Source organism: Neofelis nebulosa, chromosome 8 (assembly GCF_028018385.1).
Source record: "Neofelis nebulosa isolate mNeoNeb1 chromosome 8, mNeoNeb1.pri, whole genome shotgun sequence".
NCBI classification, from domain to species: domain Eukaryota; kingdom Metazoa; phylum Chordata; class Mammalia; order Carnivora; family Felidae; genus Neofelis; species Neofelis nebulosa.
Genome location: NC_080789.1, coordinates 78723893 through 78748354, shown reverse-complemented (window position 1 = coordinate 78748354; position 24462 = coordinate 78723893). Strand labels below are relative to the sequence as shown.

General features: G+C 38.0%; 1 protein-coding gene across 7 annotated transcripts in view; it reads right to left on the bottom strand.

The window, feature by feature from the left end:
- The window catches only part of DENND5B (DENN domain containing 5B), a 187843-nt gene that overhangs the window by 63908 nt on the left and 99473 nt on the right, over window positions 1-24462 (bottom strand). For all 7 annotated transcript variants that reach the window (XM_058743176.1, XM_058743179.1, XM_058743178.1 and 4 more), the window contains 2 exons: window positions 8851-9038; window positions 1851-2387 (listed from right to left, as the gene is read on the bottom strand). In XM_058743176.1, the coding sequence (XP_058599159.1) occupies window positions 1851-2387; window positions 8851-9038 (725 nt within the window). The remainder of the gene's footprint in view (window positions 1-1850; window positions 2388-8850; window positions 9039-24462) is intronic.

Below are 24462 nucleotides of genomic sequence, written 5' to 3'. Positions count from 1 at the left end.
TTTCTAGGCCCCAACACTGTTCAAGACTGATCAAGACTGTTCAAGACTGCTCAAGATCAAACTCCTTCCAGACCTGTGCTGATTGAAGAGTCTGGGCATTAACTAAAACAAGTATTGCCTGAAAACCCATCCAAAGGTATTCAAGCCTTTGGAGAAAACATGTGCAACAAGCTGCAGGTTCCTGTTACCAGACTGTCTGCTGCACGGAATGGTTCAGTAAATTGTAACCAGTTCCTAATTCAAAGTGTTCTTTTTGTCAGGTCCATGTGTGTACAGGAATTCTAGTCACAGTTTGGTACTGGCTGAAATATGGAAGTGAATTACTATTTCAGCTGCTGGGTTGGTTTTGCTTTCCATTCTTTTGAGTAGGTGCAGTGTGGCAGAAGCCAGAAAGCGGAAGACAGAAGGGTAAGTTCTGACAATCTCCTCCTTAATAGTCATTGGCTTCTTACCAGCATGTTTATTTTTCATTCTAAAATTTAGGAAGCCTTTAAAAAATTTCCTTATGGAAACCTACTTATTCAATTTAAGTGCTTCCATAGTTCAGATGTATTTACATAAATCTGAATAGCCAGAGAAAGGTTCACGGTAGTTTCTAAAAATCAGTACACCTCTTCAAAAGATATTTTACAGGTGAGTATCAATTTTACTTTTTCTAGAGCAAACAGTTTTTTTTTTTCCCCTCTAAATGGACCAAATGTCTGGCTTTTGATATTCAGACCCTCACAGACTACAGCACTGAAATCAGGAAAGACTTGGCTTGGAGAACTAGCATGTGATAGTCCTGTACATTTTCCTAGTGAAAAATGAGATGGTTACAAGCCTTCTGGAATCCGCATGAAACTTTCATTTCTCTAGTCGTTACATAAAAAGAATTCCATTTATAGTTTGAAGCTACATAAAGATTAAGAAGGAAGAAAGTACCAGTGCTCGATTTAGATAAGAATTTGAATTGCCCCAAGGATAAATCATGAGTGTACACAGATTAGTTCCAAGTTGGAGAGGAAAAAATGGTTAAGCTTAATAAGAAAGGAACCTAAGAGCAGGAATACATTTGGAGAAGTGAAGGCTTCTTAATTTATTGAAGAAGTTTTCTCAAACATAAAATGTATCAGAACTTAACCGTTCAGTGTAGTTTATATACTTCAACTGAAAAAATGTCTGAGGAAATCAGAAAATAACCTTTGATACTACCCACCTTTACAAAATTTTTTATTAATATTTGTCAGAGACTCCATAATTGTAAATTAGCTTCTTAGAATACATTAGCTCCTTTGAGAGGTCTTTCAAGACACAAAGATACCATTTAGCAAAAAGCCATAATGCATTCTAATAGCAATATCGTGCCTTGGCAAAACTGAAGCAGGGGACTGAACTATACCCTAGTGACTCAAAAGAGTTAATGCACACCTCTAAGTGCTTTTATCTGGAAAACAAAAATAAACAAAAAAATTGGTAGATATGCCAAGAAAATCTGCCAGAAAACTCTATGGTAAACCTTAGACAGAAAACTTCAACTTCAGCAGGACAATCAAAAGCCAGTGTCATTTTCTGTCTTCCTTTCCCACAAACTTTGGAATAGAACTTTAGACTCATAGTCATAAAACCTAATTTATTCACTTTTCCTCTCTTTTTGATCCTAAGATGAGGTAAAACTTTGTCTTCTGAAACTAGAGTGTTATCTTTGCATGGACAAGTTGAGACGTCATTATAGGACAAAGACAAAATATAAGAATAAGTTCTAAACGGGAAGGGAGAGAGGAAAAATCTATGTTTAAAAAAGTTAACCAAATTAGTAAGACAGCCCACTAAGAGTCATAAAAAAAGGGAAACTATGTTTTTTTTTTTACTTTGTCAAAGTTCTGCATCTGTTCTCGGTTGGTAAGCCAGGACTCCATGTCCTGGGCAGTCTGAATCACAAATGCTTCGTAATCTGCAAACATCTGTGTGAAGCGGTTGGCAAAGACCTCGCGGAGCTGCACATTGAGCTGGTAGTCCCTTAGCTCAGCCTCTTCACACTGCAGCTTTAAATCCTTTTCTTTTTCACTCAGAGAGGCAGAGAGGTCCATTTTTTCCACGGTCACACCAGTCCGCTTGGCCAGAGCTTGGAGGCGGGCTATGGTTTCATTGCCCTTCAGTAACTCATACATGCTGATGTTATGAGTGGAGACATTGCCATTCTTCTTGTCATTAACCAAGTCCTTAAGAACCAGATTCTTCAGTTTTGTGGCACTCTCACTGCAATGGAGACTGCCCTCAGGAGGGATACCAAATTGAAGAAGCACTTCAGAGAGTTCCTGGATAAAATCCACCTTATTGGGGAACTGTGGAAACTCTTCAGGCAATTCAATAAAATGGTTGTCAATATCCACAAAACACAAATTAGCCTGAAAGAGAAAAAAGTAATACAAAGGTTTTAAAATAAAGGAATTTTATATTCTAAAATATCCTTGCCAACTATTTTTTTTAAGTTCATTTATTCATTTTGAGAGAGAGAAAGAGGCAGAGAGAGATGCAGAGAGAAAATTCCAAGCAGGCTCCGTGCTGTCAGCACAGAGCCTGACATGGGGTTTGGTCCCACAAACCATGAGATAATGACCTGAGCCAAAATCAAGGGCTGGATGCTCAACTGACGGGAGTTACCCAGGTGCCCTCTTGCCAACTATTATAAATAAAGTCATAGATTACACTGACTTTTCAAAATTAAGATATAACTGACATATAACATTTTGTTTCAGGTGTATGAATCAATATAGATTATGAAACGATTACCACAGTAAGTCTAGTTAACATCCATCACCATAAATAATTACAATTTTTCTTGTGATGAGAACGTTTAAGATTTTATAGTGCCTTTTATGCTAACTTTCTCAAGGCTAAGAATTTTTATTCTTTAAAAATTTTTTTTCTAACATTTTTATTCTTCAAAAACAAATTTCAGTTAAGCATGGGACTCAATTCCAGCTCAGGTCATGATCTCACAGTTTGTGAGATTGAGCCCCGTGTCAGGCTCTGTGCTGACAATGCAGAACCTGCTTGGGATGCTCTCTCTGCCCTTCTACTGCTCACACTTTCTCTTTCTCTCAAAATAAATAAAGAAAAAAAGCAGCCAGTTATTAAAAAAAAAAAAAGATCTTTTTCCAGCATTTTTTTCCCTAGGTGAGTATTTTATACCATATTTAATATATACGGATAATTTTCTCTGGGACTTAGCAATTTGTTATAATCTGGACATGATTCTGTAACACAAAACATCCATTAGGCATTCCTAAATGAGTAAAGGTACACAGAGTCATAGTACCTTACAAATAGAAGGCACTGGGTAAAATGTTCAATGGATGAATCCAGCCTGAACTTCCTATGCCATTCCACTGCTCTGACACCATCTGTAATTTAGAATTAATAATTGCTAAAATTTAGCAGCTTAGTACCCCCAAATGGGATAAAATTGGCAAAGAGCAATCCAATTCACAAAAAATTCACAAATTTTCAGTTTATCCAAAATTAGCTTCAACCTCTTAGACCTCAAATTGTTTCAGAAGTTATTAGACAAATAGCAGGAGACAGCAGTAGAGGCAAGTGCTTAGACAACTATAAATGATTGCCCCTTCAATAATTAAGAGCTGATTCAGGAGATATTTTTGAGTTGAAAAAAAGAGGAAATAGAAATCAGAGGAAAGTTTTTTTGAGTTTGCTTATGCAATAGATTTTGATTTTATATTGAATAAAAAGACTTTTAAATATTTTCTAAACAGTTATGGACAATTCAAGTGGCCAAGTACATGCATGCAATTCTGATTATCCCTCAGGTACTTGACTATAGTAGACTCCGAAACAATATTTTACTTTTACTGCTCACACTCTCTTAATCAGAACAAGGTTGTCAGTGTAAAGGAAGATTGTGCTCATAGACTCTGGAAGGGTGGGAGGCCAAAGGTATAGCCCAATACATAAAACTGATGCTGACTACATTAGTGGCTGGACACAGGGCATAGAGTGGAAGTCAATCAGCAGAACAGAAGTTTCACCTTGGGTCTCCCTGTCTCTCCTATAGCCCGGCCACCCAGGTCAGCAAGGAGACAATTCACACTGTCCTTTGATCCTGTATGGCTAGGTAAGATAAAAGGAGGAGAGCAAAGAGTTGGGTTTTTATTTTTCTCTTTTGATCCCTGATCTTTATGTTAGGTGCTGATGTACAAGAAGTACAGCAAAGTTCTACATTTAGCTCAATCGAAACTCAAGAAGACTTTCCTCCATCTAGGAACAGAGAATCAGTAACGATGCCTCAAGTCTGAAGTGACCTCTGAATTCAACTGTTTATTCTGCAGATGAACTAATTGAGGCCCAAGAAGTTAGGCGACTTCCTGACACCTGTTCTAGATAAGCATCCTCAAACAGCCTGGTGGCTTAAAAGATTTTTTCCCTACAATTTTCCTCATTTCCAACATCAGTAGTTTCCTCTAATTAAAATAAGAGGTGAAGTCAAATCTTGCTGAAGACAGTATTGCTGCCTACAGTTTTCTGTAAATCCACATCCTTATATATGTAACTATAGTCTCTAGAAAGCAGGGTATGTTGAAAGACTTAGGGGGAGAAAGTAGGTCACTATAATTCAAATGGATGATTCAGTATCTTTAAAAATGGAAGAAAAAAATTCACTAACTTGCTAATCTAAATGTTAGCCAGCAACCTCCCACCACTTACATTTTGTACCATCTCCTTCATTAATGCCTTCCTGCTATCTTCTTCTATCCTTCTATGAAAAGAGAAAATGATACATCTGGGAAATTTTAAAGCTTGTTATGCTCATATAACCACTGCTGAGCTGAAAGGGCCGTAGGGCAAGGCGGGTGTTCCAGCACCACAGCTAACTGGCCTGCCTTCATGATTCCATGAGTCTCTCATACCCTCCTATGACTGCTTAGATTGGGGCCAAGTTGGGGCTTTGATTATCGAGAACTAAAAATAGGACTGTTAAGTTGCATTTTGAAGACTTATGGAAGAAAAACCGAAAAGCCTTTTTTCTAAAACAAACAAGAACTCCATATAACAGGGCATTCTGCTAAGTCACTTTTTCACTTTTTTTTTTTTTTTTCAACGTTTTTAATTTATTTTTGGGACAGAGAGAGACAGAGCATGAACGGGGGAGGGGCAGAGAGAGAGGGAGACACAGAATCGGAAACAGGCTCCAGGCTCTGAGCCATCAGCCCAGAGCCCGACGCGGGGCTCGAACTCACGGACCGCGAGATCGTGACCTGGCTGAAGTCGGACGCTTAACCGACTGCGCCACCCAGGCGCCCCACTTTTTCACTTTTAATACCATTAAACTAAAAAATTCCAACAGAAAAAAATAAAAATAAAAATAAAAATAAAAATTCTATCAGGAGAGCTCAAGAAATATTACATATGCAATAAAAAACACTCTTGACATCTCAATCTTATATTGTTTTAGGACTAAATATTTCTCTATTTTTTACTATCAATGCTGCTTACACACATTCATGGTAAGTAATCACGTCTAGTTAAAAATGAAAAATGCAAAAAAAAAAGAGAAAAGTTCCCTTAAAAGAAAGGGAACAAAGACTTAAAGTTTAATCATTTCTTCTGCCACGAAGCTTTCCCATGTCCCTACCCTAAAGGTATTCTGATTTCCTCTGCATATATGCTTAGTTCATTCATTCCTCTTAATTATTTTTTTAACCTCTGTTATTGGTATTTGTAAATGACTTACTTTGGAAAGCAAAAATTACATCTTATTTATCTTGATGTCTTCTAATGTATCCTACACTGGTAGTGTATGAGAAGACACTGTTTGGTGAATGAATGAATAAGACTCAAGGAGACAGTCATTTTGTGGAACCCCAAAGATGTACACAGGAGGAGGAAGTATCCAGGAATGTGAGGCCAGGGCAGCTCTCTCCACGCTTACTAAGGAATATAGTTTCTCAACGGCTGAAGTTAAGCTGGCATAAGGGTAAACTGGAGGAGAATATTTAAATTTTTTTTTTAATGTTTATTCATTTTTGAGAGAGAGACAGCATGAGTGGGTGAGGCGCAGAGAGAGAGGGAGACACAGAACTTGAAGCAGGCTTCAGGTTCCAAGCTGTCAGCACAGAGCCCAAAAGAGGGCTTGAATCCACGAACCATGAGATCATGACCTGAGCCAAAGTCGGACGCTCAACCGACTGAGCCACCCAGGTGCCCCATGGAGAGAATATTTAAAATATTCCCACAGAATCTCAGGGGCAAGACATAACAAAAACAAAGTGGAAAAAGCAATTTCAGTTTTTCTCTGGATTTCTTGCCCACCATTTACTGTAAAGACAAGCAAGAATGGGAATAAGTGAAGTACCCTTCTCTGCAGTTCATCCCCAGTGCTGTATCCTTCTACCGTCACTTTCTCTACCCCACCCCCTGAAAAAACAATTTAACAAATGGCTACCTGTGCCTATCATTTTAGAACTATGGGGAAAGTAAGTGGGTGGTTAATTATAAGTCTATGTAGTTACATTAGTTAGCTAACAACTAAAATCATACCTTCTTAAAATAATCATTTTGCAAACTTATCATCTTCATAACTATTCTAAGAAGCCCTGTCACTATTTTTTTTCCCATCACTATTTTTAACTATTATTTTATTTTATAGTTTTCAGGGAAAGGAGGGAGGAGGTGAGTATTACTAGTGAGTACATTTAAGTCAATTTTAAAAATGGCTATTTTTATACCTACATCTTCCTCAAATTATGTGAAGTAGATTATTTATCTCATTGTAAAATGTTATGAGCACAAAGTGATCTGTGTGTATTTTTTTTACTCTAAAGATAAGCAAACTTAAAAATTCTGAGAGCTAATGCAGCAATGTCTGTGATTTTCTAAACTTTTAACTCGTTAAATCAATCCTCTTTAATAAATGTACATACCCATCTATTCATAAAGTAGAAGAGTATGAAATAATCTGGGTCAGCTGTTAGCATTTTCTTCCAAAATAATGATGTACTAACATATACTTTCTATACAGAAGCACTGCTATTTTCACAGCTGACCCAGGTTATTTCATATTATTCTACTCTACGAATAGATGGATATGTACATTTATTAAAGACTATTGACTGGGGCGCCTGAGTGGCTCAGTCAGTTGAGCATCTGACCTTGGCTCAGGTCATGATCTCACAGTTCATGAGTTCGAGATCTGCACTGGGTTCTGTGCTGACGCTTAGAAGCCTGGAGCCTGCTTCGGATTCTGTGTCTCCTTCTCTCTCTCTCTGCCCCTCCCCTGCTTGTGCTCTCTCTCACTCTCTCTGTCTCTCAAAAAACAAATAAATAAACTTAACGTATTGATTTAAAAAGTAAAAAGTTAGAAAATCAAAGTCACTGCTGCAAGAACTTTCAGAATTTTTATCTTTAGAGTCAGAAAATATACACATATAGGGAGACAGAAAGATTTCCCCACTCCAAAAATATATAGTTGGCATTTAAAAACTCTCAACAATTATAACTCATGTAAAAATGGGAAGATAATATTTATATACCAAAACATACTGTCTTATAAAATATCACTTGATTAATATACAGACAGACCAGATACTCAACAAGAAACTAAAACATGTCACTATTTAAGTCCTTAAACTTAAATTGCATTTAAAATACATTTGGCTAATCTATTTCTTTTTCCTTGAAAATTTAAAGGATTACTTTTTGAACTGACAAGATACTTAGATTAATCTAATAAAAGAGAAAACAAGAGAGTTCAGGTAATAGAGAAAAGAGAGATAATGGGGAGGCAAAAGCAGAGAACATGCATAAGCTCAAAAGAGCAAGACAACTTTTATAAGCATTTTATATGATCCCAATCAAGCTATTTTTCCCTGAACAAAAATGTTAATTTTGGAAGGGAAATATTCATTGGAATAAAGTAAGCAATGGATGATTACAGGAATCATTAATGGGTATAACAGCTGTAGCTTAGTATGTTATTTTAAATTCACTTATTAAAATGAGAATCTCTATGGGAAATAAGAACAAATAAAAGCACAGCACAGCATGAAAGATCTTATTAAGAAAGATGCTAATTAAATAGCTAATAATATCATATAGTTAACTATTTAATGTTTTTTAATAGGCCATGACACTCTCATCACTATTTCATTTCAAAGGTTTTACAGTCCAATTCTGAGTACCATTAACAACAGATAAAAACTACATTCAAAATACTTTCAAGAATTCCTAATTTTCTTAAACAACATCTGAAAATACAACACACAGAAAGCACAGTAACATTATGGTGGCCTAAAAGCTAGGGGTTAGAGTTTTTATCTCAATCACCTAGCCAAGCTGACATTTAGAAAAAAGCTGATAACTAGCTTTAGGTCTGAAAACAAAGAATACTAAAGTATTTGATATTTTCATTATCTATAGTTTGCTGAAAGATGTTACTTTTCATTTGAAGGAAGTCAAGAATCAAATTCATCTCAATTAATGATGTGAAGATGTGAAAACCTGGGCTATTTTGTTTAAAAGTAGAATTTATAAAATAAATGAGGGGAAAAAGGAATTAAATGCTATTTGAATAATAAAGCAACTAGATAATGCTACTGTTGCTCCCTCCTCACAGATTTATCGCTGTGAAAACTTGCCACTGTCCTGTTTGAACCATGCTTACTTAACTAATGACTAGTCCCAGCAAGCATCAGGAGTCAGGATCTGCACTCTATGGTTCAGGCTCTACCTTAGCCCTAGTTGGAAAATTCAGGACAGTCAGAGACACAGTTTAGACAAAGACAATGCTAAGAAAAGTGGCCTTGACCTAAATCAACAAACAGCAAATGCTTCATCACCCATTATAAGTTTTACCTCTTGAGGAAGTTCTAGTTTAGAACGGTCAGTTCCTTCTTTTGACTGAAGGCCCATCAGATAAGGGACAGGAGCATCAAGAAAATGTAGCAGAGAAGCAGGGAGGATGGGCACATAAACATGCTGCCATTGAAATGGGAACAAAAGTGTGGTGATGCCTTCCGCCACAGTCATCAAGCGTTGATAATCTGTATAGAACAAGGAAAAAAGGAGGGGAAGATTCCAAATAAAAACATAATCACTGCATTAAGCTTGAAAATATTAATTTCCAGAATAAACTCTTCTTCTAATAAATAAAATGTTTCTTTATGATCATGCAGAAAATAGGTCTATCCCACTATAATTAAAGAGTTAAATGGTTTCCACTTGAATGGTATTAAGGGGGTAGGAATAGGTGGGAAACCTTATCATATTTTTGCTTCTGAAATCACCAGTATGTGAATTTACATTCCCTTAAAATGTGAAGGAAACAAGAACTAACAGAATTGTTCTTGGCATGTCTCCTATTGAAAATGTATAAGAATATTGCTACTGATCACTTTTTGTATACATGCAGATCTATATAATCCCCAATTCAGAGGCTCTTTTTTTTCTTGTATGTATGATCATGGTGATGATGGCCTATGGTTATCTTGATAATATTTATTTTAGCCTTCATTTCGTGGGTATAAGAAATCAAACAAATACATGCATTCATAATCATACGTCCTATATTTAACCCCCAACTACATAACTATCAAATTTAAAAACAAAGTGAAAGTTACCAGAAAATTAAAAGTTGGTTTTTGCCTGTGTTTTGTTTACATTAATTAATTTATCAAAACTAAAAACTGCTTATAATATTAAAGTGCCCCCTCCTCATTTTAGATATAATTGACATATAATACTATTAGTTTTAGGTGTACAAATAATAATTTATGTATATATTGCAAAATGATTACCACAGTAAGTCTGGCTAATATCCATTACTTCACATAGTTACAAATAAAGTGTCCTCTTAAACCACTCTGCCATGGATTATTTTATATAACCACTGTCTATAATCCCTATTTAAACCTTTAGAGGCAGATGTGTTTAGAATTCAGTTTTTTTCTTTAAATTTATAAAGGTAATATTGTGCATATAACACATACATGAAATAGCCGGGGCAGGGCCCTGTAAAAAAACACATTAATATTTCTGCAGCAAACTTTATGAGTGTCCTAGTAGGCAAGATAAAGAATTTAAATAGGCCTGGTTCAAGTCTGGTTTTCTAATAAATGAGTTACAAAAAGAATCTTTGATTTTCTGAATTTTTTTGGATTTAAGAATTTGATTTAAGAATTTAAAAATTAAGAGATATTATGGACTTGTAATTTCGCTCTCACAGAATTCACTAAGCACAAAAGGAGTAAAATCTGGGGAAGGAAGATTTTGAGGAGTCTTTTAAAAAAGGTTAAAGAAAATGACCAGATGCTATCTGGTTCATGTCCACCCAAAGAACACCTGTCCAAGCATAAACAGGATGTTTTCTGCTTAAAAGTCTTTCTTGTGTTGTTTTATAATTCGTATACAACTATCTTTAATAGTCTACAGTGGGTTTTTGGTAATGAATCATCAGCTATTCATAGCCTAAGTAAATTAGAAGTTTCCTTATTTGATTCACTATTAAGATGTAAATGTTAAGGGCGCCTGGGTGGCTCAGTTGGTTAAGCGTCTGACTTGGGCTCGGGTCATGATGTCGTGGTTCGTGAATTCAAGCCTCACATTGGGCTCTGTGCTGGCAGCTGAGAGCCTGGAGCCTGCTTCAGATTCTGTGACTCCTTCCAAAAAATAAACATTTAAAAAAAGTTTTTAAAAAGATGTAAATTTTTAGGTGAAAACCTGTTTATAGGAATATATATACATACATATGTATGTGTGTGTGTATTTTTTTTTTTATATTTATATTGAGAATTTGAGAGAGCACACAAGTGAGGGAAGGACAGAGAGAGAAGGAAAGAGAGAATCTCAAGCAGGCTCCACATGTACAAAGCCCAACAAGGGGGCTCAATCTCATGACTGAGAGATCACAACCTGGGCATGATGCTTAACTGACCGAGCCACCCAGGTGCCCCTCAAAGGTATTTTTTAATAAATAAATGATTGCTGGAATAATACTATATAATTTTGCTGCATATCTACAGCTTAAATAGACTTGATTAGATTTTGTCCAGAAGAGACTAAAGAACTTTTAATTTTTCAGTAGGAGAAAATGGTAACTACTCAGACAATAAACTATGCACTCAAAAATCACACTTCTTGCATATTCATATATTCACTTAATTATCTGCATGGCCACATTATGAAGAAAATTCAAATACCCATTTACTAAGCTGTGGATACTGCTCATTACAGAGAATTTTTACCAACTGACTCATACTTACTATGTTTAAGTGTCCAGAACTTATATGGATCAGAACTACTGTTTGGAAACAATCAAATTTAAACATTTTTTTCCCTCCTCTATATTAAAAATGTAAAGATTTTAATAGTGGAATATAATGCAAGTTTTCAAAGGCCTTTCATAGTAGGAAGGGACCTTCAGGAAGCTTCCACAGCTTTTTGGAAGTGACGATAGAATGAAAGCACAGGGTGCCAGGGTGGTTCAGTCAGTTGAACGTCCAACTCTTGGTTTTGGTTCAGGTCATGATCCCAGGGTTGTGTGATTGAGGCCTGTGTCGGACTCCATGCTAAGCACAGAGCATGTTTGGGATTCTCTCTCTCTCTCTCTCTCTCTCTCTCTCTCTCTCTCTCTCTCTCTCTCCCTTTGCCCCTCTCCCCTACTTGTGCACTCTCTCTCTAAAAATAAACATTAAAAATTAAAAAAAAAGAGAGAATGAAAGCACAATGTTGCTCTACCAGGGAGAGGTATTCCACATGTCACTCCTGAAGTCTGAGAAACACAGAGCTCATTGAAAACTTAAGAGAAAGAAAAAAATTAACTTCGTAGTAATCTCATTCACATATTTTATGATTTGACTATGTTCAAAATGTACAGTATGTATTATATAGACGGACTATTAGAAAAATAACTTGATTGTTCTGGTGTATGTTTGCTAACTTTTAAAAACTGCTATTAGATTTACTGTGGGTTTCTATGGAGTTTTATGGTTCTAAAAATCGTGATCAAAATAAACTATTTTCAGGAGTTTTTTTGGTATTGTTGATTAAAGATTAGTTTTCTAAGACACTTATTTCCTTTAAAAAAGTCTGTTTCAAACTTAGCTAACTTCTTAAAAAAAAAAAAAAAAACCAAACATTAAAATCTAGATTTTAAAAAAGAATTACAGTTTTTACACATTAAATGGGAGAAAAATCTAAAATACCTTTAAGTAATTTAAAGTAGGGGGATATTCTTCCTCCAGTCCCTTACCCACCTCCAACTTATAAAAACCTTACTTAAGAATGTTTTTAAGGAAAAGGAGGATTGAGAAGATCCATTCAGTTGAGAAATACTTAGTAGTAATCATTTATTCTGTCAATGCACTTCAGTTAAAAACTTCAGAAACACACCTGTATTTGAACAAGTTGGGTTTACTACTTATTCCTTATGGAGAGGGAGAACACACACTATGGGGATCTGTGGAATGTCTTAGTAAGTAAGAGACAGGGTTTAGAGATAATGTATTACAGCATTTGGGCTGGGTTGGGACAATTTTAGGTAGGGTCTAAGGAAGTAGAGATTTGTTTTGGATTAGATACTGTCAGAAATCAAGGCAATTCTAGGAGTGCCTGAGTGGCTCAGCTGGTTGAGCACCTGACTCTTGATTTTGGCTTAGGTCATGATCCCAAGGTTGTAGGATCAAGTCCTGCATCAGGCTCAGTGCTTAGTAGGGAGCCTGCTTGGGATTCCCTCTTTCTCTCTTCCTCTCTCTCTCTCTCTCTCTCTCTGCCCCTCTCCCCTGCTTTCATGTGCACTCTCTCTCTCTAAAATTAAAAAAAAAAAAATCAAGGCAGTTCTATGACAGGGTATCTCAATAAATCTGACCTATGGGGAATGCAGACTAAGGGGGGTGGCTAGAACTGTACTTGGTAAGAAAGTAGAACAGCAGCTACTAATTCAGCAAGAGAAGAGGACGTTTGGTATTTTGTGAGGTGCACAGTGATCTTGCTTGAAGTAGATGTTCCTGTGAGACTATTTATATGTTCTATAGAACAACAGGGCTCAGCTGTGAGCATCGGATCAGTTTGCACTTACAGTGAGCCCTAGTTTAAGAGCTAGATCAGTTCCTCGATGTCAGGGCTACTTTAATATTTCTTTCTCAATTATAAGCCAGACATTGGTGAAAGGCTCAAGACTGTAAGCAGTCAGATCCTGTGTCAGTTACATATTTATTGCCTCTTAGTTCCAAATTCACTTAGTACTTAGTACTTAGTAATGGTCTAAGCATTTTCTTTTACAGTAAGCACAATGTTAAGCTTTGCCAGTAGAAGGTAATGCTGATAATTGGTATCCCAGAGGAGGAAGAGAGAGGGAAAGGTGCTGAAGGGGTACTTGAAGAAATTATAGCTGAGAACTTCCCTGAACTGGGGAAGGAAAAAGGCATTGAAATCCAAGAAGCACAGAGAACTCCCTTCAGACGTAACTTGAATCGATCTTCTGCACGACATATCATAGTGAAACTGGCAAAATACAAGGATAAAGAGAAAATTCTGAAAGCAGCAAGGGATAAACGTGCCCTCACATATAAAGGGAGACCTATAAGACTCGTGACTGATCTCTCCTTTGAAACTTGGCAGGCCAGAAAGGCTTGGCACGATATCTTCAGTGTGCTAAACAGAAAAAATATGCAGCCGAGAATCCTTTATCCAGCAAGTCTGTCATTTAGAATAGAAGGAGAGATAAAGGTCTTCCCAAATAAACAAAAACTGAAGGAATTTGTCACCACTAAACCAGCCCTACAAGAGATCCTAAGGGGGATCCTGTGAGACAAAGTACCAGAGACATCACTACAAGCATAAAACATACAGACATCACAATGACTCTAAACCTGTATCTTTCTATAATAACACTGAATGTAAATGGATTAAATGCGCCAGCCAAAAGACATAGGGTATCAGAATGGATAAAAAAACAAGACCCATCTATTTGCTGTCTACAAGAGACTTATTTTAGATCTGAGGACACCTTTAGATTGAGAGTGAGGGAATGGAGAACTATTTATCATGCTACTGGAAGCCAAAAGAAAGCTGGAGTAGCCATACTTATATCAGACAAACTAGACTTTAAATTAAAGGCCGTAACAAGAGATGAAGAAGGGCATTATATAATAATTACAGGGTCTATCCATCAGGAAGAGCTAACAACTATAAATGTCTATGCGCCGAATACCGGAGCCCCCAGATATATAAAACAATTACTCATAAAAATAAGCAACCTTATTGATAAGAATGTGGTCATTGCGGGGGACTTTAACACCCCACTTACAGAAATGGATAGATCATCTAGACACACAGTCAATAAAGAAACAATAAAGAAACAAGCCCTGAATGATACATTGGATCAGATGGACTTGACAGATATATTTAGAACTCTGCATCCCAAAGCAACAGAATATACTTTCTTCTCGAGTGCACATGGAACATTCTCCAAGATAGATCATATACTGGGTCACAAAACAGCCCTTCATAAGTTTACAAGAATTGAAATTATACCATGCATACTTTCAGACCACAATGCTATGAAGCTTGAAATCAACCACAGGAAAAAGTCTGGAAAACCTCCAAAAGCATGGAGGTTAAAGAAGGTAATGCTGAGACACTGCAGGAAGGAGCTTCTCTTCCTAGTTCCACGGTACAACCGCAGTGTTTTGTTTGTTTTTGCTCCTGTTGCACGGTTGATCCGTAGTGTGGATATGTGAAGACATCTGGTTGTATACTTCCCCAGCCGCATGCTGAGTGGGAGTAGCCTCAATGATTGGGCCAGTAGTCATCTTTCCATGGCCCCCCTAACACAGATATCACATACCCAGATTTCATACCCACAGTGGTGTCCTGACAACTTCTGTGTTCCCACTCACCAGCTACAAGCTCACTTGTACCTCAGAGGTTTGTTTTCCACTTGCCCAGTGACTGAGGATCAGCTCTGGACCAGGCAACCCATCGACCTTCTCCACTGGGCTGCAACTGCTCTTTCTTCAATGAACTACAAAGCTTAGCCCTAGGAAATGGGTTACCCTCCAAGTTTGTCCTTCCTTGGGTATCTGTTACGAGTTTTCTTCATATCCTTTTTTAAAATTTTGTTTAATGTTTATTATTGAGAGAGAGAGAGAGATAGAGCATGAGCAGGAGAGGGGCAGAGAGAGAGGAAGACACAGAATCCAAAGTGGGCTCCAGGCTCTGAGCTGTCAGCACAAAGCCCAACGCAGGGCTTGAACTCACGAACCATGAGATCATGACCTGAGCCGAAGTTGGACGCTTAACCAACTGAGCCACCCAGGTGCCCCTCTTCACGTCTTTATAGTCACTTTCTATTATAGCTTAGTCATTCTTCATATTACATTCCTCTGTTTAAAGTACAGATGTGGTTTAATCTGTTTCCTGATTGGACCTAGGCTGAAAGGTCCAGGGTTTTAAGCAGTCAAATCAAATACCTAATAGCGTGGCCACTTTTTTTTTTTTTTTTTTTACTATTGGTAGGAAAAATGTTCAATCTTATAGAAAATAAATTCTTCTAGTAATGGCAAGTAGCACCCTGGGCTATTTTCTGGTTTGATTATGGAAAACTCTCACATGGAGAGTGAAAATCAATTATATACTTTTCCCTCTTCTACCAGACACTGAAAGACTGATATAAATGGTTTATATTTCTTTCAGCACAATTCTCCCACTTGCTGTGGATATTCTATGTTTATTGTTTCCAGTTCTATGTTTTCTTCAAGACTGGCTGAAATGTCATATTCTTTTTAATAAGGCAATTACTTAGTGGAAACAAGACAATTCTTTTTAACTGAATCAAGAAATAAAAGAGCTTTTTTTTTTAGGTATGATTTGAGATATTTAAATATTTTAGGAAAATTATTTTTTCTTTGATACTCAAAGTGGTGAATGTGTAAAAGACATTATTTTCATATTTAAGACATCTGTCAGCATGGCATATGAGGCTCTTCATGATGTGTCCCTTTCCTACCTCATTTCTTACCACCACCCCACAGGCAGTCAAATAATTTGCCTATAGTTCATTCACTGAATCTAACATGTTTTCATAGGTTTCTGTGCCTCTGTATACACTTTTTCTCTGCCCAGGAGGTCCCTTTCCCTTGTAGTGTCTGGCTAAGTTCCACTTTTTCCTTAGGTAACAGTTCCTTCGCAAAGCCTTCTCTAAATACTTATCACTACTAGAGCCCCATCTACATGTTTCCACAGTACCCTAACTTTATTTCCATCACAGTAATTATTCATCTCACTAAAACTATTACAATTCTATTATAATTATCTGTTTATGTGTCTGTCTTCCTTACTTTACCATCATCTGCCAGAGAACAATGACTGTATTTTTAATCTCACAATTTTCAGAACTTGGTATAGGGCCTACTATGTAGTGAGTGGTCAGTAAATGCATGTTAAGAAATTAATAGGTTGGGGTGCCTGGGTGGCTCAGTTGGCTAAGTGTCCAACTCTCAGTTTCAGCTCAGGTCATGATCTCATGGTTTTGTGAGTTCAAGCCTCACGTGGGGCTCTCTGCTGACAGTGCAGAGCCTGCTTGGGATTCTCAGTCTCTTCCTCTCTCTGCCCCTCCCCTACTCGCCCTGTCTCTGTCTCTCTCAAAATGAATAAACTTAAAAAAAATTAATGTGCTAATATCTAAGGTAAGCAAAATAAAATAAAGCTATTTGGATATTTAAAAAATTATGCTTTACCACATTATACAGAATATACTGTCAAAAATTTGCCTCACAGTGGCTTATATGCAGACTTTGAGATGGCCCTGCCTCCGCCATCTCAGCCCCTTTCTAACCAGTGTCATTGTTTTGTTTTTTGTTTTAATTTTTTTTAAGGTTTATTTATTATTGAGAGACAGAGAGAGATAGAGCATGAGCATGGGAGAGGCGGAGAGAGGAGGAGACACAGAATCCGAAGCAGTCTTCAGGCTCCAGTTGTCAGCACAGAGCCCGACGCAGGGCTCGAAGTCACAAACCGCAAGATCATGACCTGAGCTGAAATCGGACGCTTAACCGACTGAGCCCCCTAACCAGTCATTGTAAAGAACAAGGTCAGCCCCACTGGGACAGCTGAGGGGTCTGCAGTTAGACCTGAGGCAGAGGGCACAGGACATGTAGTGGCACAAGGCAGTTCCAGGGTTGGCTGGTGGCTCAGTGTCCCAGGGGGAGGCCATGTCTAATGAGATTTGCATACTGCAAAGTGCTGCCAATGGAGGTAATGAGGCTGGTAGTGTCCAGCACACCTTTGGTGAACATGATGATAGAGCTGGAAGATTACACACCTACAATCCTGGGTGCAGTGACTGGTTACCACTTGATGTCACCTGATGCTGGCTTTCAGGCCTCTAGCACATGCATAATTCGGCTCATCTCTCTGGCTCCAGAAATTCATCTCAGATACTGTCAACAATGCCCTACAATATTGCAAAATGAAGAGGATAGCCTCTGGAAGCTCTCAAAACAAGAGCAAGAATTACAAGTTTTCTTTCTTTTTATTTTAAGTAGGTTTTACACCCAGTGTGGAGCCCAACGCGGGGCTTGAACTCATGACCCTGAGACCAAGACCTGAGGTGAGATCAAAAGTTGGATGCCTAGGGGGGAATGGGTGGCTGAGTCAGTTAAGCATCTGACTTTGGGTGAGGTCATGATCTTGCAGTTCACAAGTTTGAGCCCTGTGTCAGGCTCTATATAGACAGCTCAGAGCCTGGAGCCTGCTTGAGATTGTGTCTCTCTCTTTCTCTGCCTCTCCTCTGTTCACACTTTCTCTTTCTCTCTCTCTCTCTCTCTCAAAAATAAATAAACATTAAAAAAAAAAAAAAAGAGTTGGATGCCTAACCAACTGAGCCACCCAGGTGCCCCAAGGATTACAAGTTTTCTAACAAAAGAGAACCTGACGCTTGACCTCAGCAAGTATGGTTTCAAAGTGAAGAACCTGTGCCACACTTCACTTGAGCTAACCTAAACATGCTTGTTTGTCCCCTTGTCCCCACACTGACCTGTTTTCATAATAAACTATTATAACAGCAACAAAGATTGCCTAAAGCTCATGAAGATATTACAAAAGACAGAGTACAAATGCAAATCAATATGAAAAAGTTCAACCTCAAAAATTCAATGGGGAAAATGAATCACATTTTGCTTATCATGTTGACAAAAATTTGAAAGAAAATCACAATAAAGGTGTGGAGGAAAAAGTATTTTCACAAGTTGGTAGAGCTTTCTATTTGGCAGTATCTTATCAAAAGCTTAAAAATATATAGATCAGGGACGCCTGGGTGGCTCAGTAGGTTAAGCACCTGACTCTTGGTTTCAACTAAGCTCAGGATCTCACAGTTTGTGAGTTCAAGCCCTGCATCAGGCTCCACACTGACAGCACAGAGCTTGATTAGGATTCTCTCTCTCTCTCTCTCTCTTTTCCTCCCCTGCTCGTGCTCTCCCTCTCTCTCAAAAGAAATAAACTTAAAAAAACCACTAAATTAAAAAAAGAATGGACTAAAATAATGACATATGGAATAAATTAAAAATATACAGATAAGATCATTTAACCTATCAGTTCCAATTCTAGGAATTTACCATTTAAGTGTACAAAAATATATGTACATAATATTTTATGTATAAAGTGTCGTTTATAACAGTAAATTATTTGTAATATCCTAAATATCTAGCAAGAGGAATCTGGTTAAAATAGTTATGGCCAGTTATATAATGGGATATACTGGACCTATTAAAAGCACATCTGTATTACAAACATAGAAAACCAAAGGGTGCTTGGCAGCAGCTAGGTATTAAAAACTTGCTGAAATTCTACTTCTGGGTATATATCCAAAAGAACTAAAAGTAGAGACTTGAAGAGATATTTGCACATCTATGTTTTTAGTAGCATTACTCACAGTAGCTAAGAGATAAAGCAACTCAAGTGTCTGTCAACGGATAAATGGATAAATAAAATGTGGCATATACACCCACTGGAATATTATTCAACCTTAAAAAGGAAGGAAATTCTGACACATGCTAAAACATGGATGAACCCTAAGGTTCACTTACGTTGAGTGAAATAAGCCAGTCACAAAAAGACAAATGTTATGTGATTCTACTTATATGAGGTATTTAAAGTAGTCAATTCATAGAAATAGAAAGTAGAATGGTAGTTGCCAAGGGCTGGAAGGAGGGGGACATGGGGAAGGGAAGTGTCCAACAGGTATAAAGTTCCAATGTTACAAGATGAAAAATTCTAGAGATTGACTGCATAACAATGTGAATATACTTAATCCTACTGAACTGTTCACTAAGAAATTAAGATGGTGAATTGTATATGTTTCTTTTTTTTGAGAGTGAGAGCAAGCAGGGGAGGGGCAGAGAGAGAGGAAGAGAGAGAATCCCAAGCAGGCTTCATGCTGTCAGCACAGAGCCTGAAGAGGGGCCAAATCTCATGAACCATGAGATCGTGACCTGAGCTGAAATCAAGAGTTGGATGCTCGGGGCGCCTGGGTGGCGCAGTCGGTTAAGCGTCCGACTTCAACCAGGTCACGATCTCGCGGTCCGTGAGTTCGAGCCCCGCGTCAGGCTCTGGGCTGATGGCTCGGAGCCTGGAGCCTGTTTCCGATTCTGTGTCTCCCTCTCTCTCTGCCCCTCCCCCGTTCATGCTCTGTCTCTCTCTGTCCCAAAAATAAATAAAAAAAAAAAAAAAAAAAAAAAAAAAAAAAAAAACGTTGAAAAAAAAAAAGAGTTGGATGCTCAACTGACTGAGCCACTCAACTGACTGATGCTCAACAGACTGTGCCCCAATTGTACGTGTGTTTCTTTAAACACAATTTTCTAAAAACTTGCTAAATCTAATCTATATAAAGATACTTTGTGGGCAAAAAATCCACAAAAAAATGGGTAATTGATGAGAATAATCTGAATTTAACTGAAAAGGATTTTTAATTTGACATTGGATGATTTTTACAAAAATATACACGTGTCTCAAAGTCAAATAAGGTTTGCAAAATAGGTAATGAACCAAGGACTCATCGAGAATTGTTTTATTAAAAATTCTTATTTAATTCACAATTTTAAGTGTAAAAAGTACATTAATCACAAGTTAGCCATGACACTCTGTAGAGCCTCAAAAAATCATTGGCAATGGCTTGACATCAGGCATTTCTTTTAAACTTTTTTCTTTTAAGTTTTTTTAATGTTTTATTTATTTTTTGAGAGAGATAGTGTGAGCAGGTGAGGAACAGAGAGAGAGGAGAACAGAGGATCCAAAGCAGGCTCCATGACAGGCTGAGAGCAGTAAGCCCCATGCAGGGCTCAAACCCATCAACTGAGATCATCAGATCATGACCTGAGCTGAACCTGAGTCGCTCAACCAACTAAGCCACTCCAGCACCCCTTAAATGTTTATTTATTTATTTTGAGAGAAAGAAAGAAAGAGCACATGTGTGCATGGAGGAGAGGCAAAGAAAAAGCGAGAGAGGCTCTATGTCAGCTGCCAGGACAGTGCCTGATGCAGGGCTTGAACTCACAAAGTGTGAGGTCATGACCTGAGAGGAAACCAAGAGTCAGACACTTAACCAACTGAGCCACCCAGGCGCCCTGACATCAGGCATTTTTTAGAACAAATTATTTAGGGGCGCCTGGGTGGCGCAGTCGGTTAAGCGTCCGACTTCAGCCAGGTCACGATCTCGCGGTCTGTGAGTTCGAGCCCCGCGTCAGGCTCTGGGCTGATGGCTCGGAGCCTGGAGCCTGTTTCCAATTCTGTGTCTCCCTCTCTCTCTGCCCCTCCCCCGTTCATGCTCTGTCTCTGTCTGTCCCAAAAATAAATAAAAAACATTTAAAAAAAAAAAAAATAGAACAAATTATTTAAAATAAAAATATATGTATCTATTGGTAAGAATATAATTTGCTAATACCCATGACTACCCGTGAAAAGTGAGATCTCTTACTGCTTCAACAGAAGATTAAGTATCTATGTATATAACTATGTACTTGAATTATTGAAAGTAGGTTAAATACAATTGGTAATTATTGGTAAAAGAGAAAACAGACCTAGATAACTTTCCTATTTTATATTATTAATAGTTAAATTATACCTAGCAGTTGTTATATTCTGTAGTAACACAACCAATCTTCATTTTAATTTTACTTCAGTGATCTTTTTTTTTCTTTTTAATTTTTTTTTAATTTTTTTAATTTTATTTTTTTAATTTTTTTATTTTATTTTTTTAAATTTTTTTTTCAACGTTTTTTATTTATTTTTGGTACAGAGAGAGACAGAGCATGAACGGGGGAGGGGCAGAGAGAGAGGGAGACACAGAATCGGAAACAGGCTCCAGGCTCCAAGCCATCAGCCCAGAGCCTGACACGGGGCTCGAACTCACAGACTGCGAGATCGTGACCTGGCTGAAGTCGGACGCTTAACCGACTGCGCCACCCAGGCGCCCCTTAATTTTTTTTTTTTAACGTTTATTTATTTTTGAGACAGAGAGAGACAGAGCATGAATGGGGGAGGGGCAGAGAGAGGGAGACACAGAATCGGAAGCAGGCTCCAGGCTCTGAGCCATCAGCCCAGGGCCCGACGCGGGGCTCGAACTCACGGACCGCGAGATAGTGACCTGAGCTGAAGTTGGACACTTAACCGACTGAGCCACCCAGGAGCCCCAGTGATCTTTTTCAAACACTTCTATTTATGGCAGTATGGTGGACTAGAGCTCTTTTATCTATCTATCTATCTATCTATCTATCTATCTATCTATCTATCTACCTATCTATCTATCTACCTACCTACCTATCATCTTACCTGTATATCTTTTTAAAATTTTTTTGTTTATTTATTTATATTATTATTATTATTTTTTTTTTTTAACATTTATTTTTGAGACAGAGAGAGACAGAGCATGAACGGGGGAGGGTCAGAGAGAGGGAGACACAGAATCTGAAACAGGCTCCAGGCTCTGAGCCATCAGCACAGAGCCCGACGCGGGGCTTGAACCCACGGACCGCGAGATCATGACCTGAGCCGAAGTCGGCCGCTTAACCAACTGAGCCACCCAGGCGTCCCAATGTTTATTTATTTTTGAGAGAGAGAGAGAGAGAGAGAGAGTGTGTGTGTGTTTGTGTGTGTGTGTGTGTGTGTGTGTGTGTGTGTGTGTGTGAGGGGGAGGTGCACAGAGCAAGGAAGACAGAATCCGAAGCAGGTTCCAGGCTCCGAGCTGTCAGCACAGAGCCTAAGGTGGGGGGCTTGAACTCCCGGACCACGAGATCATGACCTGAGCTAAGTCAGACGCCCAACTGAGTGAGCCACCCAGGTGCCCCTCTATCTTTTGAGAGAATGAGCATGAGCGGGGGAAGGGCAGAGAGAGAATGGGACAGAAGAACCAAAGCAGGCTCTACATTGACAGCAGTGAACCTGAGTCGGATGTGGGGCTCAAACTCAAACTGTGAGATCATGACCTGAGCTGAAGTCAGACACTCAACCAAATGAGCCACCCAGGCGCCCGCAGAGCTCCTAACCTAAACTAAAATACTAAAAAAACAATTTTAAAACATTCAGTTCATGAATATATCGATTTGCAAAAATTAGGGGAAGAAGTCATTAGGGCCAGAAACAAAATGGGAACAAGAGTCCAGTGTGGTAAAGCTCAAAAGTCTAGCAATCTTTGAGGCATTTACTGATCCCAGGTGGCCTACAGCTTCAGTTTTATTTTTGTGCATGTTGGAGAACAAAGTCCAAGAAGGGGTGGGATTCAGAAAGTAGATCCTGTTGTATAAAGCCAGGACCCCCAAATGGTAGAAATCTCAGGGAAAAGAGATGGAAAAAGGAAAAAACAAAAATGAAACAAGAATTTTAAAAAAAAAAAAAAAAGCCACTGTGCTGACAAGAAATTTATCTGTCCTGGTCCTTGCTCTGGGAAAAAGAGGTAAAAAAAAAAAAAAAACCCTTGAGAATTCTTATCTACTGGCCAACATTCAGGTATATTTAGGGCCCAAAGTCATGCTATCTGTATGACCCAAAGAAACACAAAGAGGAAGAATTTTAATTTAAAGTAGACCTGTATGTGAAGGGGCACCTTTGGTGTCCGAAGACTTAGTCAGTTGAGCCTCTGACTCTTGATCTCAGCTCAGGTCTTGGCCTCAGGGTTATGAGTTCAAGCCCCATGTTGGACTCTGCACTGAGTGTGAAGCCTACTTAAAACAAAATAAAGGGTGCCCGAGAGGCTTAGTTGCTCAAGCGTCTGACTCTTCATTTTGGCTCGGGTCATGATCTCACGGTTCATGGGATTGAGCTCCATTTTGGGCTCTGCATTAACAATGTGGAGCCTGCTTGGGATTCTCTCTCCCTCTCTCTCTGCCCTTCCTCTGCTTGTGCACACTCTCTCTCAAAATAAATAAAAATTTTAAAAATGATAAAATAAAATAAAATAAAATAAAGGAGACCTGTGTTGCCAGTGAACTTAGATGTTTAGTGAAAGAAAATACAAATCATTCCTGAAGGAAGAAACCCTCAATCCTCAACCTATCAGATACTGAATTTATCTGATAAATAATATGAAATGCATATGTGTAATATATTTAAGGAAATTAAAGAAAGAATTAAGAAATAAAATCGTTTTAGGGCCACTGAAAGTAAAATGTCAAAGGAAGGGTTAACTACAGATTAAACACAGGTAAAATGAAAATAAATAAGCTGGAGACAGATGTGGAGAAATCATGGAGAACACAGAGAAAAGACAGAAAAAGAGTTTGAAGATATGAAAGACTGAGTGAAACAGATTAACAGATTTAATTAGAGTTTCAAAGGGGAAAAAAAAGAAAAAAAAGATGGACAGAAGTAACATTTAGGAAGATAGTTGAAAATTTCCCAGAAACTACTGAAACACAATGACACAAGATTTCAGGAAATACAACAAATCACAAACATAACAAATAAAGAAATCCTATCTAGATAAATCACAGTCAAAATATAGGTCATGAAAGGCAAAAAGAAAATCTCATATACAGCTAGAGTAAAAAAACAGATTTCTGGTCAGGAATGACAATTAGGGTGATTGTGATAGATTGTATCTCAAGAGCTACACTGGAAACCAGAAGACGGTAGAACATTATGCTCAAAGTGCTAAGAGAGTAAAAAAAAAAAAAAAACCCAAACTTTTAACCTAGAGTATAAGGGGCTCCTGGGTGGCTCAGTTGGTTAAGCATCTGACTGGCATGTCAGTCTAGTGTGAGCTGTGAGTAACTGCTTATTTCCATCGTAAGGAGTCAAAGACGGTAAGCAAGGCCTCAAAATGTTCCTGAGACTTTAATTATTGGTATAAAAAATTAGACACTAGTGTTTAAGTTCCCCTATCATTTATTCCTCCACTATGCCTTTCTTTTTTTTTAGATAGAAGAGAGAGTTATTAAGAAATGGGGTGAATATGGGGCGCCTGGGTGGCTCAGTCAATTG